The 18,929-nt window shown below is 36.8% G+C and overlaps 2 protein-coding genes across 4 annotated transcripts; both read right to left on the reverse strand.

The window, feature by feature from the left end:
• Nucleotides 1-130: 130 nt before the first annotated feature.
• Nucleotides 131-11,972, reverse strand: TPP2 (tripeptidyl peptidase ii). Its single transcript, XM_008236013.3, has 34 exons — nt 11,615-11,972; nt 11,320-11,398; nt 11,158-11,231; nt 10,863-10,972; nt 10,674-10,754; nt 10,038-10,124; nt 9,812-9,954; nt 9,411-9,561; nt 9,203-9,325; nt 8,947-9,030; nt 8,646-8,833; nt 8,364-8,538; nt 8,137-8,258; nt 7,966-8,045; nt 7,485-7,543; nt 7,133-7,287; nt 6,301-6,470; nt 6,048-6,160; nt 5,809-5,979; nt 5,137-5,265; nt 4,924-5,024; nt 4,712-4,829; nt 4,510-4,589; nt 4,271-4,343; nt 3,941-4,026; nt 3,810-3,861; nt 3,595-3,729; nt 3,358-3,426; nt 2,693-2,785; nt 2,142-2,237; nt 1,926-2,024; nt 1,661-1,753; nt 868-1,032; nt 131-568 (listed from the first exon to the last, which is right to left on the reverse strand). Exons 1-34 carry the CDS (start codon nt 11,955-11,957, stop codon nt 410-412), a joined length of 4,056 nt encoding a protein of 1,351 aa, XP_008234235.1. The 5' UTR covers nt 11,958-11,972; the 3' UTR covers nt 131-409.
• A 932-nt stretch (nt 11,973-12,904) lies between these two features.
• On the reverse strand, nt 12,905-17,360 carry LOC103333207 (Pectinacetylesterase family protein). Of its 3 annotated transcripts, none has more exons than XM_008236012.3 (13): nt 16,847-17,360; nt 16,635-16,717; nt 15,838-15,967; nt 15,050-15,129; nt 14,763-14,849; nt 14,502-14,626; nt 14,340-14,400; nt 14,175-14,234; nt 14,015-14,092; nt 13,823-13,928; nt 13,582-13,730; nt 13,232-13,342; nt 12,905-13,160 (listed from the first exon to the last, which is right to left on the reverse strand). In XM_008236012.3, the coding sequence occupies exons 1-12, from the start codon at nt 17,016-17,018 to the stop codon at nt 13,238-13,240; spliced, it is 1,236 nt and encodes a 411-aa protein (XP_008234234.1). In that variant the 5' UTR covers nt 17,019-17,360; the 3' UTR covers nt 12,905-13,160; nt 13,232-13,237. The 3 variants fall into 3 exon arrangements, with proteins under 3 accessions (XP_008234234.1, XP_088908241.1, XP_088908242.1); XM_089052115.1 differs by having other exon boundaries at nt 14,175-14,246; XM_089052116.1 differs by lacking the exon at nt 13,232-13,342 and having other exon boundaries at nt 14,175-14,246.
• Between the last annotated feature and the right edge of the window lie 1,569 nt (nt 17,361-18,929).

Here is an 18,929-nt window from a genome sequence, read left to right on the forward strand (position 1 = left end):
TATTCTTTCATTATCTTTTAAATGGGTCATTCCAATCTGAATGCAGTAACAATTAAACAAATTCGATATTAAAACAAATTCGATATTAAACAAATAGGAACCTACAATTAACAAGAAAATAACGAGCTCATGAACATAAAATCGAAGTCATTTTTATTTCACTACTAACAAGGGTCTAAATAAAGGATCACGCACACTACATACATGTAAACTGAGAAAAGAGAGTTTCTAACAATATTAACCATAAGCAGTATATGGGGGAACGCGGGAGGGAGAAATGATCACATTTTACCGTGATAGGAACTATCCTTGACGCAGTCAAAGACTCTAACCTAGTAAACAGGGCCTATCTAGCACCTTATTTGATACTTATTATTCAAGTTTTTTCAATCTCTGTTATGGAGGAACCCTAGAAAAGAGGTAAATTTGCTGGAAAGCGGACATGCATCCATTGTTTCTCATGTGTCACCAAGTGTTTCCAACCAATCTCATCAAGCAGGGAGATCTTCAATTCATAAAACTTCTTCTTGGGAGGTTCTCCATCGTCTTGGATTATGTCATTCAAAGCCTGCGCTTGTAAATGATCAAGTCAGATAAGAAGGCTAATTCACTGAGAAATAACAACCAAAATCTGTTCTCGAACATGATAAAACATTCCTCTTTGACACCATTCCCAATCAAATACAAACTTCAGAACTAGAACTGACATTTGAAGATCACTTTGTATGTTTCTAGAGTGTTCCTTATTCTTTTTAAGTTTTACTGGACCTGGAACTCATCATTACATTAATGGGATTATTCATGGTATTAGGCGTGATGCAGTGTGCTTAAGTTCCTAAGAGTGAGAAGGAAGAAGGAAAAATATACCTTCAACGCTGTTCCAAGCCTTTTACAACGTCTCTCACGACGTACTAAGAGGGTTCCAAATTTAGAGGACTTCACTTCGACCCAATTTTTAAGTTCTTTGAAGTTATCTTCAAACAAATCTTTAGTCTTTTCTGCCCCTTCTTCAGCCTTAGGGGGCTTATCACCCTGCAACAATAATGATAATGATGCATGTGCTCCATTTAAATAATGGGTATAAGAAACAAATTGACGATATCACTGGTAACTAGATAACATTTAAGAAAAAAATACAGTATAGAGAGTTCCTTATCAATATTCATAAGTATGGAGAAATGATCCCACATTATAAACCAAAAACAAAATATACCCGCATGGGAATGGTTGCACCAAGAAAGTGCACAGTTCAATTTTCGACCTATAATTCATCTCTTGCTTGGGTGAAAGTAACCAATGCTCATTACGTTGGAGTTGGATGTCTACCATTAAAGGAATCAGTTATCATATTTTCCTTACAAGTCCAGAAAATACTTGGCTCTTCTATGGATTTCGAAAAAACAAAGAGTTCCTCAGATGTTTAAAGCTCAACGTCCTCAGAATGAATAATTTATTTCTTCTACAACAAAAATGCTTTACATTAAACTACACATACTACCATCACGGGCTGACCAACTAAAAATAAAATCTGGCTGTGCAACTCTGACATATTTTTACAAAAGCATATGTTCATCTCATACTTTATATCAAAATTTAAAACTGCAAAGTGTTAACCTAATAGAATGTAACTATGAAATTAAACAGAAAGAACTGTTCCAACCTGCAACGATTCAATCTCTGCAAGTGCTAGTCCTTTTTGGTACAACGCCTCTGCTAACTGATCACGGGTTGTCTCCATCTTCTTTTTAATTTTCTACGACAAGAAACAGTACTAGTCATTATTAACCAAGAAAGAAATTCAGGTGGAAAAAGCTTCTAGGATTTGCTGATTCTCTGAAAGAGTTTCAGCGGATCTCTGTTCATATTGGTTTTAAGAAAGAGAGTTATAAAAAAATAAAAAAAAGAATAAGTTAACACATACATACCTCTGCCTCTTCATCATCGGGATCACTTCTGAGTGCAAAAAATTTTGCTAGCTCATCTTTGTCAACACTGTCAACCACCTCATTTGCTGCATCAATAACCTGCAAAGCAGAACGTGGTAACTGCTATCAGATCGCTGCATAAACCCATCCCTCAAGGTATCAATTAACAATATACAAAACTACATCATTCTTGACCCCACACTTGTGCTACACTACCTCTTTTTCATGGAGGACTTTGTCCTCAATAATGCTTTGAGAAACCAAACCTTCCAATATCTTCGCAAGCAATGGAGTGTATTTAGGGTATTCAGACTGCAAAGAGAAACATATGGTACATACGATTATATAGAAATCCAGAACAGACTTAAAAGCCAGATGCTCAATTATTGACAAAATATATTTGTACATACACTGAATGGAAGTAAAAATTAACAGTTCAGAACATGTAGTTCCGGAACAGATTTCAAAGTAGCTACTCAAAGGTGAGTGTCGTGTGCTTGTGTAAAATATGCAAAGTTAATAACAAGGTACTCAGAAGTCAAAGCCCCACTATCCATGTTGAATGAATGTACAAACTAACTGAAATAAGAGCTGACCAGCCTCATTTCAAGATTCAGTTGAAAAACCATACAGCCTACCATGTAGAGAATAGATGAAAATGAGTTTAAATAAAGCTTTTCTCCCATGTTAAATAAAAACATAAGAGGGTCAATTCCTGATCATCTAACCTAAATCATTAAGCTATATCATAACAATACGAGCTAGACCTTGAGAGAGGAAGATAATTTTTTCCACTCTGAGAATTCTTCATCAGTGTCTTGTTTCAGGCTAGCAAGAACTTTAATCTTTGCATCTCGAACCTGATTCACAAAGCATAGACAATAAGCATCAGTATCACAGATAGTGATGACTCAATGGAAAAGTCTGCAACCAACTTTGAAAATCCATAAATAAGGGTGACTGAATGTATGTGCTCAGTCCTAGAAGTGCCACACAAATATCAGGTTTTTCAATGTTCTATACTGAAGCATGGTGATACTATAATCACAGGTAGATGTAAGTGAGCCGAGTGGGGTCCTCGGCGAAAGGGGAACACAAACAAACCCACAAACAAATCCTTGACAATATAAGACAGACATAAGTATGGGTGTATGTCTCCCCGTAGATGCACCTATGTGAGAAACCCACTACTAAAATAACAGCTTTTGTATGAGCATCTTGACAAAAAGATGGCACCTTAAGTAACTCTTATCCATGATTTTACTACAAATCTCCAAACAAGCGTTGGAGACAGGTGGAAATGAGTAGCATGCCATCGACTTTGCCAACTTGAAAGTCAGAAGTAACCTATAATTTTTTCCCAAAGTAACCTGCATGAAAATCTGATGCATCCAGTCAGATGAAGAATCATTAGTCTATGTGCCTTGCATACCTCTTCATCTAATCGCTCAGATATACCCTTAGTGGAAGCAGAAGAACCTTTTCCTTTGTCCTCATCCAGCTGCAAAAGCATTGTAATAAAAACTATTTATATACACATGTTATTTGGTCAAATAACAGCGAAAATGGTATATCTAACCAAAGCTCAGCTCAGCTGGTCAGTCACATTAGGACGTATACGATGTCTTAAGACTATTGGAAAACAATACAAGGCAGCATATATAAAAACCTTATTTGGTGGCACTATATATGATATCTGATAAGACACGGGGTTCTTCAGTGGATTTTTCCCCTCTCCCTTTTCAACATATGATAACTTCCCATATGAGATCGCTCCTAGTAAAACAGATCCTTGTGGAGAAAACTGCAGAAATTTCATAAGTAGTATTAAAAACTTTCAACACTAACATCAAAATAAAAGTAAAAATAAAAAACATAACAAACCTTTGGGATTTTGTCTTTGGATGGTGGACCCAAATAGATTGCTTCTTTCTTCCTACAACAATTCCAATAAGTTAAATAGCATTACAAAATGACATTATTAAACTACAAGAAGAAATTATTCAGTCACATACCCTGGAACTAAAATGGAGGACCTATAAGAACCGTTTCCCATCAAAGAGCCATCAGGTTCGGAGAAAAAGCTCAATCGGATTACATCCTGGTTTAGAAGGAAACCAGAGCATTTAATAGGTAATGAAACACAGACGCATTGATCACAAAATGCACCTTCTGATAATGACACATTGATTTGAACTGATTCAGGGGTATAACAGATAATCTTATACAGTTTTGGTTCAACAAGCACGCCACTTGATCAAATGTGACACAAAATCAGATTCTCAAACCATCCTGACAAAGCATTTATTCAGCTATAAAGATCATTAAAGAGATTGAAACTCTACCTTCTCTTCCAACTTCCTCTCAATGAACAACACCAGCTGCTTCAACTTTTCCAAATATTGCACATTGTCGTGTCTAAGGTTGAAACACCTCATATTAGATTAAGTTTCAATAGCAGCAAGTTAAGATAAATTCATAACCAAGTATTGGACTTAAAACTAAGTATTTCACAACATTTCAACAGCGAAATAATAGCATGTACGGGCATGCTGGTTATGTGTTGTCTCAAAAAGGACCATACCTCAAATATAGCCGTAAATTGTATTCACCCTTGGGCAGTTTTGCAGAACTTGGATAAGTGTCACCCATTGCATATACACGCTATGATCAGAAAGGTAAAAAGAGTAAGAAATTCCAAAGAAAAGAGTACATTTACAACTACCAAAGCGTTGTAATAATAAACCACATATTAAGTTATGCAAAGGAACAAAGCTCAAAAGTACCTTGTTTGCATCAGAGATCATATAAAATTGAGACTCAAATTTAGTGTCGTACACACGATTGTTAAGTAGTGGAACATGAGGCTTTACTTCAGCTCCGTCTTCCAATTTGAACTTGTAACTGAAAGAACCAGAACAGAAAGGGTCGATTACGATAAAGCGCAAAGTGCAGTCATTCAACGCAGCAAATTAAGAAACATCAGATCATAACTCACGTTAAAGTAAGTGCCAGAATACGTTTTTCTGAGGGTAGTTTGTCACGATCTGTTGGCAGAGTAAAAAGTTTAGACTCAACCGGCCGATATGGAATTCTTATCTGCAAGTTTATCTCAAAGGGAAAAGACACCATATTAGAACAGCACTGGTAACACACAGTTAAGGAACAACATATATGGTCACCATCATCTATACAAGAGAAGCAACTTCACCTTGTTTAGAATAGCAGCCGGTGCAAGTTCCTCAGAAGCCAGTAGAGCTTCAGCTTCAATTCTGATCGGTGCTTCACTTCCATCAAGTACTACTTCATCTTTATTAATGTTAATCCCATGAAATACAATCTGAAACATTTATACAAAACCCGCATGTAAGGCTCTCCAATGAAGTTCATTACAAACATCAAATACTATCATGATTCCAGAAGATTTTTCCTGCCTATTTTCCCCCTCAAAGACACCACATGACTGACAACAAAACTAAACTAAATTGTTATAAAAGGTTTTCAGATTTATCTCCAAAGAGATAAAAGTAATAAAATAAAGGATTTCCAAAGAAGGATATGTAAGATATTATCAGTCAGATGGATATGCGAGTTACTTTTTCTACAAGTTGAAGAATTTAAACAAGTCTATCAGTTGGGTGATGATGCAGTTTCTCAACCCAAATAATATGGAGAAAGAAAAAAACATAAGTGGAACTATAAGAAGATAACGTAGAAATCAAATGAGTTATTACAACATCAGAATAATAGAGAAGTCCAGGAAGTTAACCACAAAGAAAATTCATGGCATCATACAAGTACAAATTTAAGGAATAGTGGAAAATAAACAATAAAAGTGTTACAATTTTACTAGATATGCTATGTCCAAATACAAACAGCATACCTCAAAATCCACAATAGTTGTTTCATGACTTCCTATCCCACTCGACCAAAATTGAGCAATAGCTAATTCCATTGTCTGACCACCCACAACGGGAAATGAAAAGCTTTTGGAACCCGGAGAAGAGAATGTTACAACACTCTCCCATTTACGAGGTCTTTGCAGGGGACAAAGCTGGACATTGCAAGCATGTTAAAGCAGGCTTACCCCATTTGATATAAGTTTTAACTGCAAGCTATTACCTGAAGAGAGTCAATAAAAAATCTTCGTGCTGTATCAAATCCTGATGTTTGCATGGTTGCTTCAACCCATGTAGCACCAAGAGGTACTTCTATAAATCTCCTTTCTATGTGGCCTAACCATCAAGAAAAAGAATTGCCACCATCAAAGAATTGTCCATATGATTAATACCAGCCAATTCAAAACATAAGCAGCTAAGAATAAACTGTTAGTAACAAGAAACGGAGAAGAAAGACAACCAACACTGCCTCACACCTGGCAAAAATGACATCTTAGAAAATGGAGGTCGATTTATCACAGCCATAGGCTTTGTTATAGTAACAGGGATTCTGAAAAGAGGGCCGCGCCATGGTGCATTGCAATCAACACCATGTAGTTCATAATAGTGTAGACCTTCACTAAGGTTGGTGGGATCCACAACTATGCTGAAAAGATAAGGAAAAAGAACTTGTAACTGATGATGAACAAACTAACACTTAACTTACCCATACATACAAAATCTATTAAGGAGATTAGATGGAAAGATCATAAGATTAAAGAGTCTAAAAATAAAGAAATGTCCAAACTCTTAAGACATCACAGAAATAGTTAAATATCATACAAGCAGCTTATGATAAACCAATATGCGCTTTTGTTCCTTCTGCATGTATATGTCCGTGCATATATATTCCAATGATGGAAAATTGTATCAGAATGAAGCTTAATTCCCTGCCCATTCGCTCTGTTCTGGGAATTTGGTTCACAAGTAAATGTCTATGCCATAGTTTGGGAGCAGGGAGCACCCACAAGAACATGCACTCACAACTAAAACAGATGTCGTGCTATGCTCCAAGCCACATATAAAAGTATGAGAACACACAAGATGCATGCATGCAATGCAACAGATGAGTCATGCATTCTTTTAAAGATAGAGCATGCAAATTGGCATCGCAGAAAAACAAGTTAGTCAATTTTATTGATGAAGAAAAACAGGAGAAAACAAATCTTAAAAGAAAAAGGGCAAAAATCAGTGACAAGTAGAATTAGAGCTAATATGTGGACAAATTAACTGACAAAAAATAGGAACACTGAAATAGCGCTAACTAACTTGAAGCTACGCCCATTATGAGTAAGAAGGAGATAATCAGGAGCCTTCACAACTGCCTTCTCACTGGAATGTAACTCGATGCACTCCTCAAAAGGAACCAATTCTTCTAAATTGCTTGCACCTTCGTGAAATTTTGGTTCAACGAGCACGGTCCACTGTTAAAAACACTACTTCAGCTATATACAAATCGACAGACGCAATGAAATTCAAAATTGGGACTGAAAGAAATGTTGCAAAAGTTGTTCTTAGCAAGTTTATATCTAAAGAAAATAACCATAAATAGGAAACCACAATAAATCTTAAACTCCATATTCGTATTATGAAATTCCAGCATGTCAATAAATAATTTTACCTCAGTAGATTGTTGTAAAGCACTACCCTCCCTTAAGTATATTCCTCGTGATGTAGGCGCTGCCATCAAATTATAGTCACAAAGTAAGTTCAGTGCATTAACATAACCTAAAATCAAGAGAACAATTCTCGAACATAGAGTGATTACCAAGAACCTAATAACAAGTGAACTGAAAACCGAAACCTGAATAGATCCATGCTGAGGTTATATCAGACTTCATATATTAGCATGCAGAAGGGCATTACCAAATCTTCCAAAATAGTGACATATTTAGTCTTTTTTTCTTCATAGGAGACAGACTTAACACTTTAGAATTATCAAATTTTGGAGGCAATCATCCCATCAATCAAGAAAATAGGAAGTCTCATGCTAAAATTAAAGTATGTGCAACATCAATGGACACATATTGGGCATGCACCAGCAATTTTGCGCTTTTCAACGAAGAGTGGGAGAAATGGGAGCAGGGTGGCACTAAACTTACTTGGTTTACTAGATTGATTTATCTTTATCTGATACCAAACACATGGTACACCCCGGGTCTGCCTTAGATATTCATGTGCCCTGATAATCAGTAAATAATCATGATTTATCTCAAAATTACATGCAGATATCTATAGTAGGAAGGAGTGAAGGCCCAGATCAAAAGTCTAACTTGTCAACTTGCATAAGCCCTACTCCAGTTGATAGTTTATCTTCTGGTAGACTGCCTATCGGAACAGATGTATTTTCAAGAGCCTTCCTTACACTATATGGACTCACAGGAATACCTTCAGCCTGCCAAAAACAATAGATTTTGGGAAGTTACACCCCAAAATAAACATTTGTACAAACAATGTCTAAAGAAAAAAAGACAAAACTACTAATGCATAACAGAAGTACCTTCAATGCACTTATGAGCAAAGCAATTCCTCCACAAGCAGATGGAGATGCCATTGATGTTCCATTCATGAGCATGCGTTGTTGAAGAGTCCATGTAGGAACAGGAGCAACAGCCGCACCAGGAGCACTTATACAGACACCAAGATCTCCATCGGCGGTCGGTCCACGGCTAGACCTGCATATTAAGCATAAATTCTCATGAAACTAGAAGAGCAACCTAAACGAAGTCGAATGCGGGAGCTCACATTTAAAATTGGAAGTCAGAAAATGAAGTTTATATACCAAGTGTACTCAAGCCCTTCACCAGGGGCTTCAACTACACAATGAGCACCAGCAGCCATTGCTGGAGAGACGTATGCACCAACTCCTATAATGCTTGATGTGGTACCACCAGGTGCTCCAACAGTGCTCAGTGCTGGCCCACTATTGCCAGCACTACTCACAAATATTAGACGGTGCTTGTTCACGGCCTAGTTTTATAGCATCCATGGATAGAGTTTAGCATATTGAGAGCATAAAAAATAAGAGCAGGAAAAAAAAAATTGTAGTCAAATGAGCCAGACACAAATTTAAGAAATCATACTTCATTAACGAGGTCAACAAAGCGCCCATAGTCTGGCAGTAAAGTAGGTTCTCCATAACTCATGTTGATCAAATCACACTTATGCTGCAGAAAACATTATAGAAAGACCATCATTATACTAACCTATACAACGCATTGGATTCCCTATAATGCATGACCACTAGTGGCATAATGCTGAACTCCTAAACAAGACTTGGACAAACTACAACTGCTGATTACCTTAGAGAGATTAGAAAATAATCGAATTTTAAAGTACCTCCACAGCAGCAATCAAGGCTCGAGTCAAACCAGTTCCTGTCTCCATTGAACCTAAGCGCGAGTCTCCAATTTTACAAGATATTAGTTGTGCTCCAGGTGCAACTCCATTCAACAGGGGCTCCTAAGAACAACCACATGTATCATAAGTATGTTATCCTAACATTGAGAAAAAGTGCAGCAAATGGATAAAACCTACACAATAGTACCTTCGGGTGGAAAGCAGTAGCAATACCAGCAACATGAGTGCCATGGGGAGAGCTATCTGTCACAATACTTACGATATTCCCTTCATCATAAACATTAACAACAAATGTACAGGCATCTAATTTGCTAAAAACACCGTATTTTCGTTCTATCCTGCAAGAAAGTTTATTTAAGTCAAAATTCTATAGAACCGATCCATAATCATAACCACCCTATTGGAAAATAAAACACCAAACACAAATAAGTTTGCAATTGAGAAATCAAAAGGGCTTTTCAGATGTAAAATTGTTTGGTCTCACTATACACATTTTATAATCATAAATAATTAAGTATATCTTGCTTCTTTGCCTCAACATCATTATACCTTTCTAATGAAATTGCCACTAAACCTAGCCAACCATACCTATAATTAGTTAGGGGCACAAAGTCTGCAAGTTTTCCACAATCTGGGTTATCCTCAAGAGTCTGTGTGTCAAGGGCAACCCTCCATACTTCTCCATTATGCCATACAACAGCATCTATGACAGGGCCTTTGTCATCATAGGTCTAGAAAACAAATTATTACCTTTAAGAGTTGCAGAGGAAATTCAAATTTTAAAAAAATACAAAAGTTAATATTTGGCACTCACATCAGCTTGCTTTTGTAGGTAATCAACTCTATTTTGCAGTTCCTCCCGAGCCCTTTTCGAGTTAGCATCATCCACTTTACTGTGTTTCTGGAAACATGGTAACATAAACAGTTACACATTTAGGAGCAATGCAATGCAAGCATACTCTGGTAATCATATATCAGAGTGAAACAGCTGGAAAGCTTGCGTGTACACTTTCTATAAGAATTGATCAGATTATGGTAAAGTTGATCAGAGATGCTTTACAATGTGAACGTATATACATTTCAAATGATAAACTGTTAGCAGTTTTGAAACCATACCCTTATCTACATAGGTACAATATTAGAAAATGAACTACTTTGAATGAAAATGCAATCCAGGTACACAACATATGCAAAGAGGAAGTGCATAATTTAAGAACCCATGTAGGCAAGAATGCAAAGAGAAAGTGTATATTAAGCTTACTTGAAAAGTGCAATAATAATCTTTTCCAGTTTATTTAACATTTTCAACTGCATTTATGGTGTGCTTATATCAAATTAACAAATGGATCAAATGGGTAATGTGCGCTCTAAGGATCATGCATATGCAAGAAATCAAGAATCAGCAGGATCATGCATATGCAAGAAATCAAGAATCAGCATATTCAAAAACCTGGTCAAATTCATGAAGATCCTTAAGAGCCTTGGCAATTTCTTCTTGGTTTTGTTCATCCCATTTTTTTCTTCTTTCTTTCTGTCAATTAAAAAGACGTCAAATTTGATCACTATCATCTGAAGTGATGATGTAAACTTAAATACAATTCCAGTAAACCAATCAATGGATCATAATGTCAATGCTTACCTTCAAGCGAGAAGTCAATGTATCTGTAAACAACTCGTATACCAATTTATAACCCACATGCCATTCACCAGAAGGATTTTTCCATGAGGAGTCGACAACCAGAGATGCTCCTGTATGAAACTTTGCATTAAAACCCAAGCATGGCATTTTTGAAAGCAGTGCTTAGCTCACGATTAGATAGTCAATCAAAAGCATAAACACAGGCTACAAAGCTTAAAGAAAATGCAGGAAATTTTAACGAAAATAAAAGCAGAAGCAATTGCATGCATAAAAGCATCTACAATAAGAAACTAACCGGAAGCTCCACGAATAGAACCGTTTTCATCGGCCTTCACTACCTTTGAAGTATCGACATCACCACTCCCAGTACTGAAAAATTAAAAGAGAAAAGTTGTCAGATTAAATCATAGGTTCTAACAATACCAATTGCATGCTCAAATAAATTAGTTATAGTTACCAATCAAGAACATCTAGGATTTTCGGCTTTCCATCTGATGTAACTTGTAATCCAGAAGCAGCAGGGTCCACTCCAGAATCTGATTCACAGTTTCAGTTCAACAACTTAAGTTCCTCGGCCCAGAAAATCAATCCAATAGTTCTTTTATCTTTTGTCAACTAAATTCATTTTCCTAATTATGCCTAGCACAACAGATTATCTTTCTTTCTTATCAGTTCGTTCTTAACAATTCAACTTTCTTTCTCGTTTTCTCTTCTTGCAAGCAGAAATTAAGCGATTGGACTGAAGAAGATACCGAAGATAGCGATGAGGGCGCCACGGCCATCGTAATTGGGATGAGCCTCGATGAAGCGATCGGCGCCAATCTCTTTCTTCGGCATGAGGGAGGCCAAGAACGTGGACTCGTTCAGTTTGAAATTGGGCAGAGAACCATTAGCCTCACCACCACCTCCACCAGCGCCACCAATTGCAGAACAAGGCATTGCCCTATCTCTACCGATGCTGCTTCTATTCTCTCTCGGTCTTCTTGCTTTGCTGAGCTTTGTGGGCCTAATGATGAGTGAGAGAAATGATGAGTGTAGTGAGAGTCGTGACGTGGGCAAATACGGCAATTTGAATAAAACTACTGGGCATTGCATCCTTTTTGTATATTTTTTGCCAAAAATAAATGAACAAGGGTGGTTTGGTAATTTAGGACTGCGGTGGCTGCGGTGACACGAGGTGGTGAAGTGCAGCAGTTTTGGGACAGCTGGTGGAAGCCACTTTTATTTCTTTTTTCGTCAAAACAGCTGGTGGAAACCGCGACGGGGTTTTGTTGGATTGGATGTCAGTGGTGGTGAAGTTATCATTTGTCGTGGAAATTACTTGTTTGTCCTTGTAGGGATTGCAAATGATGGGATAGGAGGAGCCTTCGTTTTTCCTTTGTGGGAAATACCAATAAAGTATAATAGTATATGACCAAGACCAAGATATTTAAATTAAAAAAATTAAAAAGCTTATTTACTCTAGCCAATTTGATTAATCTCATGTACGCATCTGCATAGGTTAAAATCTCATATTTTTCGGTCTTTCAACTAAGTAGTGCTCAGGACAGAGAGTTTGAGAGATTCCTGTATAGAATAGGAATAGCAACTAGTAAGGTAGAAGGAAAGGAAAAATAAAAACCCTAGCAAGATGACTCTGTTAATTTAACTTAAATAATAGAGAAGAGATATGGGGACGTAGGCTCATTCGGTTTAAAATCTGAAATAGAAAAACACATGTACATGTATATCTTAGGCAGGGGGCAGGGGCAGAGGTAGACACCCTCTCAATGTTATTGAGGCATTTGTTTTCTTAGCACAATTACCAATCTTTTATCAAATTTCAAAGTGCCCTTTTTATGTTTTCCTTCTCTCTCTTTTCACTATTATTACTACCCTTCTAAATCGGTCTTATTTTAACTTTAAATTTTATAGTAATAAACTGCAATTAGAATTTCTTAGAGTGTATATTTAACAAAGTACATTTAATTTCAATCAATATATTTTGCTAGTATCAATGATGAGTAGATAGTTAATGTTATATGTCAAATGATAGAGTATAGTAACCAAATTTAGGGATTTTGTATTAACTAAAAAATTGATTCACATGTCATTTCAATATTTGAGGATGCCCCTCTGTACAAAGTTTATAGCTCCACCACTGCTCGGCGGTGACAATGTTGGACCTAATAGCTCTATGTATCACTGTGTATTGTATTTGTATACTTGTATTCTAGCTTCTTCCTTGTGAACCTTCTAAAGAATTTGGTCTCCTTGAAAATGTTGGACCTAATAGCTTCTCAAATCTTGTACAAGGGCCTGCAAAAATATTTTTTCAGGTCAGATCTATGGAATTAATTATTAAATTTCACAATGGAAAACATTATTACTTGAGTTTATGGTATAAGGTTATGGCAGGTAGTGTCACAAGGATATGGGCAGTCAATTTCCTTTGTTATCCTTCTGCTGAAATACCAATCACCTACTGCTTCTGCAATGGTCTGGCAAAAAGCAAAATCTCAGTTTTTACTTAATTAAGACCTTATGAGCCTACAATACGAAAAATACTTCCTTGCCTCAGATGCATTGTTCCCTTTTTTCTATCTCTCTCCTCTTTTGATAAGTGCCAGGAGGAGAGAGATAGGAAAAAAGGGACAATGCAAGGGGTTTAGGGGAAGTTTTTCTCCTGCTATAACCTTCTGTAAAAGAATAATACTTAATTAAGATCTTAGGAAATTACCTTATTGTGAACTCTTGGAGAATCTGCAGAAAACCATGTGTCTTGAGACTCACTTTGGCAGTGAGCAAAGCATGAATTTATGAACAAGCCTCCTCTTCTCGAATATTTGTAGAACAGTCCCATAGCAACAATCATGTCACGCCTGAATTCTGAAAATTAAGAAAAGCAATGATATTTCAGCTGAGCAATTAGGACTTTTGCAAATTTAACAGTAAACTAGTGTAGAGCAGAATTGAAGAACCTTGCAATGTATTTAACTGTTCAGGATTGCACGCCGCCGGATTCAGTTTGCAACGGTTCCAGTGGCCGTGTGGATCAGCTGAAGATGGCACCAATATATGATGGAACTGTGGACATTAACAGCTCTACTAAATATTCAAAATTGAATCAAAAGTTTGCAATGTCACATGAACAAGGCATGGAGAATTTGTACCTGATAAACATCATAAGCTGAGTTCAATATGAAAAATGGTGTTGTAATGAACTTCAGTGCGTACTGTGGGAAGAAACACTGCATCCAAAGAAAGGCAAATGTTAAAACCATGTGATTGCTACGAAAATCTAACAGCTCAACGATGCTACGAAAATCTTACCAACTCGGGAAAATCAAGGGAGCTGGCGGTGCAGTTCTCATCCAGATTCTTCTCTACCCCCTGCCATGCATACTTCCAACATGTGATGTGAATACATATTTTTAAGAAATATACAAATATACAAATAGAGCAAAGATTTGTTTTCTTAGGCATTAGTATTGTTACCTGTAGAGAAACAAGATCTTTAACGAAATACCTCATGGTGTGATTCGAAGTTATGTCTCTTCTGCAGTCCAGAAAGGAAAGAAACGAAACAAAACGCAACATCAAAATTATGCATTAGCTGCAATCTGCTTTGAACTTGGAAAATGGACAAAGCTAACTTACTCATCAAGAAAGAATCCAGCATCACTCAAGCATTTCACACTGGCATTGCTTGGTAAATATTTAGTGAAGTTGTTACAATGCAAAAAGGATGCTAAACCCCCAGCAGAACATCCTGATAACAGAGCCTAGAGCAGAGAAGGAATGTAACAAGTAGTTGAATTCGAATATCTAAGTTTATATCAAATATTTTAGCAACTTGTTTGATCAGGTTTCCTATAAAAATAGAAGAAACTGAGGGGTGGGTTTTATTTATTTATTTACCTTTCGTGCTTGTCCTAAACCTTTTGGCAGAAGATCAAGAATGATAGCTTCCCAAATCTTTTGCCCTCTGAAATAGAGCAACGATGTCTGTAATTCATTTCACCCGTGCATTCAACACATACATGCAAAGAACTGATCAGTTGATTAGGTATAAGAAATCGGCTTTTTCGATAGATTTCAACAGCATGTTGAGAGATTGTGGATAAAGTGAAGGTTACTTAAGAATGTGGGAAGGAAAAATTTGTTGAGAGAGAGAGAGAGAGAGAGAGAGAGAGAGAGAGAAATACCCCATTCTTAAATACGGCATCTCCAGCAAATGAAGCTCCATCGCAATATCTAAGCTTCACACGGTTCCAGTTGTAAAAATCTGGTTCAAAATCAGAACATAACAATTTCAGAAATGAGTTCACTGCAAGATTCTATCTTTTGTTGCATGCATCATCATGTCATGTATGGATCCAGATTATGTTTACAAATTATAAAGCTTTTATCAGGACATGTAATTGATTATAAAAATTATTCGAATGATTCAATGGTGGGAGCTCTCAGCTCAAACTAAGTGGATACAGCTAACTATGCCATGAAGCTTTTAGAGTTACTATTCAGACCTTCCAACTGGACACAGGTCAATGTGCACAATAGGACAAAGGCTTTTGTGTTGCCATGCCCTTAAACAGTCCAAAGACAACAAGAAATGACAACACTGGAGAAAGGCTGGAAGGTCGGCTGATCAAAAGCTACAAACTGAGAAAATAGCTGTCATCTCTGTAATAATCACGTGAAAGGGACAATAAAGAAAGCGAAGGAACATGGACTGTCTGCCACAGAAACTTCACCGTCCATAGATAGGAGGGGGATTCGAACACAGGACAGGTGCACGGGTAACTACTCTTAACCACTTGGAGAAGCTCCTTCAGACTGATGCTTTCATCCTTTAAATAAAGTGACTTCTTCTTCTTCTTATATTTAAGATCAATTATGAAAGGAATAGTGTTGTAACATGTGAAAATGTGATGACAAATATGGACCACAAAATGAGTCAATTAAATCATGCATTGAGAACATGATGGCGAACCTGGATTTAGAGATGCATTATTGCTTAGAATTCCAGAGAAGACCTCCCACTTGGTCATGTAGCGTGTTGATCCTCTACGGCTTTTGGCTCTCTCCAAGCATGATTCTATGTCATTGCACCACCCACCACCCTGCGTTTAATTCATATGGATATATATATTATCCTTCATGATCATCAATGCAAAACTTCAAGCTTTTCACGACCCCAAACACCAACTAACTTACCTAACTGATTTACAGAATTGAGTTCCTTTAATAATGTGGATCATGAAAGTAACATTGCTTAACCCATAAGCGAAGAAAAACACCAAATAAAGTAGAGGCCCAAATGACCACTTTTGGTACAACCACTCAACTCAATAACAATAACATTCCCCTAGAATTTTTAAAAAGACTAAAAAAGTAACCATGAATTGGTCACGGCAATAAGTCCATCCTCATTCCCTTCTACTGCTTGTGTTAAGAAAAAATATGTATATAAACCACTGAGAAGAAGCCACGTCACAGTGCGGCGGAAGACTCCGACAGCAGTGCCAAGATGTCTAATAACGTGCGCGGGACACCAAGACAAGCAATATCCAATCACTTTTAGTCTGCGTGCAGACTTTTTTTCATAGGACTTTTATTATGAAGGGAGGCGATAATATATTAAATTCATACATATTATATAAATATTGAATGAGTAAATTCTCTAAACCACTAGTATGTCTTATACAGACTTTTTCTATTTTTTAACCCTGAATTTGGTTCCTAAGTTTTTCTTTTAAAAAAATAATAATAATAAACAAAAAGAATTACCTCGAACTGTAAAAGCCAGTTTCTTGCTCCGGCCCCGAATCCTCTGTGCAGGTGATACGCAGGCAAACTCCCATCCAAGCAAACTACGAATATTCACCCACCGCCGCCACAAACAAAAACAAAACAAAAAACAAGTTAATAAAAAAAAAACTTTTAAATCTGTTTTTCTAAATACTCTTGGAGCTGGGTGAGATTGAGAAGAAGAAACTTACAAGCTCCGAGAGCCGGAGCGTTCCGGACCAGAGTCATGCCGACCAGGAGCCGCCGCTCGGCGGAGTAAATGCACCGAGGCGAGCACGTTAGCAGAGCCAGGGTGATGGCGACCAGTAGCGCGTTCGCATTCGTCGTCGTAGTAGCCATGCGCTCTCTCTTCAACTTTAACATTGAGTTTTCATGGCCATAGAGAGATATATAGAGTTGGGATTGGAAAAGGCGGAAACTGTGACTACACAAATACAATGACTCTAGTTGCTAAATTCATTGTAAGAAATTTATAAAGAAATTTATTTCGTAGCTAATCTCGGGCTTAATTTAATTTAATGAGAGAAAACTGACGTGTGTTAATTGATTGTTAAGACGGTGACGTGAATCAGTGCTATTTTTTTGGCTCTGGGAACATTGAGAAACCGAGAGAGAGTAGGAGAAGATTTGGTTTAGGTAAATATGGAGCGAAGCAGCTAGTCTAGAGACGGAGAAACGAGTTGGAACTTGGAAACTTGGAAACTTGGATTGGAGGAGGTGCTCTATAATCCAACTTGGGTTGGTTTTATGGGGCCCACCGCCTAAACTTATTTAGAAAATGGGCCTAGCGATGGCTAAATGTATTATGACTTCACGGTGAACCCAGACCCAATTGGGTAACTGGGTTGGTGATGAATTATTCTAACCCACTAGCCTTGAATTTTAGTCACTAATTGGTTTGTCCGTGACTGGCGGTTCTAGATTTTCAACATCTCATCAATTTTTTTTTAATTTTTTTTAAAATATAAGTGATAGTCTTAAATGATAGGGAATTAGGGTTTTTCACACACACTACCTAAGTGACATGGAAATTCGAATTGAAGACCATTAGTCCGCAACATCTCACAACAAAATTTAGTTTGGATCGATTTGGTTATGGGTCCAATTGGAGTTTTGTGCTATAATTTACTTTTTTTTAAAAACAAAAATGAAGTTATTAACAAAATGACATCAATATGACTCTAATTACATGACACGTTGTTGTAAATTCTGAGCATAGCAACTTTCATTGCGTCATACTTTAATTTTTATGGTGTGATTGGATTATTGGGATGGTGACTAGGATGTGATATCTCACAATAATGCATATTACTAGACGTGTGATTTGCAACTAGCATAACATAATTCATATTGCATTTAATTTCCTTCCCATAATGTTATTTAATTGCTTTAAATTAGGATGGCGACTTATTCGCATTCATATCAATCAAGTCACACTCCATTTCTTATCTATTATTTATAATGCTTAGGGTTGGAATTTTCACTCGACAAATCAGCTGACCCAGCCCAATTTTTTGGCCCATAAAACCGCCTATTTCAATTTCAGTCACTTTTTTAACCCAATTCAAAAAGTCTCGAATGTCGAAGCGGTTCCAAATGTCTAGAACCGTCAAGTCAACAAGTCTCAAACTCTTTACCTCCAACTTACATACTCAACCATTTACCACCACACCAACATGCTTCCTTGTTTAAATATTATATTGCGAATATATTTAACGGGTATTCATTTGGATAAAATTAAAACAATATTTAATTATTAGAGCATTTTCAATAGATATGTCAAATTGTCATATGAACATAAAATAAAATGACAAAAATTGAAGGTTAAAATTATTCCAACTTATACCTCATCTCTCTCTCTCTCTCTGCAAAAATGGATTGGTACAAGGTTTGTTGAAAGGATGCCTTGATGACGCTGGCAGGACCGAGATCGACCAATACCAACTCCGAAACGAGAAAAACTGAAATTCGGCAAACCGACGACACCCGATGCGGTGACGATTCTATTTTTGAGCTATACTGACAATGTTGGTCGATACTCGGATGCGTCAAATCGATTCGATACCCCTAATAATAATGCTTGGAGTCTCAACTCTCCTGCAATAAATTTTGATTGCTTCCAACCTTATATAAGTTTCTCTTTGGCATATACCATAGTTGTTTTAATCTTGATTTAAAAAAAAAAAAAAGTATCATTAGTTTTTATTTTCTTCCTATAAGTAACATTTTTTTTTTTTTATCTTTCAAATTTTATCTAATCGATTGAAGTAGCAA

The sequence above is a fragment of the Prunus mume genome, linkage group LG5 (genome assembly GCF_029339155.1).
Source record: "Prunus mume cultivar Tortuosa linkage group LG5, ASM2933915v1, whole genome shotgun sequence".
Classification (NCBI taxonomy): Eukaryota; Viridiplantae; Streptophyta; class Magnoliopsida; order Rosales; family Rosaceae; genus Prunus; species Prunus mume.

Excerpts from the sequence above, each read along its gene's own strand:
- TPP2 (XM_008236013.3), bottom strand. The coding sequence starts at position 11,957 with ATGCAATGCCCAGTAGTTTTATTCAAATTGCCGTATTTGCCCACGTCA. Across the intron at positions 10,755-10,862 it reads CATTGACTTCTCGCTTGAAG|AAAGAAAGAAGAAAAAAATG; the intron begins GTAAGCATTGAC and ends TTTAATTGACAG. Across the intron at positions 9,562-9,811 it reads GTGCCCCTAACTAATTATAG|GATAGAACGAAAATACGGTG; the intron begins GTATGGTTGGCT and ends ACTTTCTTGCAG.
- LOC103333207 (XM_089052115.1), bottom strand. The coding sequence starts at position 17,018 with ATGTTAAAGTTGAAGAGAGAGCGCATGGCTACTACGACGACGAATGCG. Across the intron at positions 14,627-14,762 it reads GTTTAGGACAAGCACGAAAG|GCTCTGTTATCAGGATGTTC; the intron begins GTAAATAAATAA and ends TCTCTGCTCTAG. Across the intron at positions 13,343-13,581 it reads CTCCAAGAGTTCACAATAAG|ACCATTGCAGAAGCAGTAGG; the intron begins GTAATTTCCTAA and ends GCTTTTTGCCAG.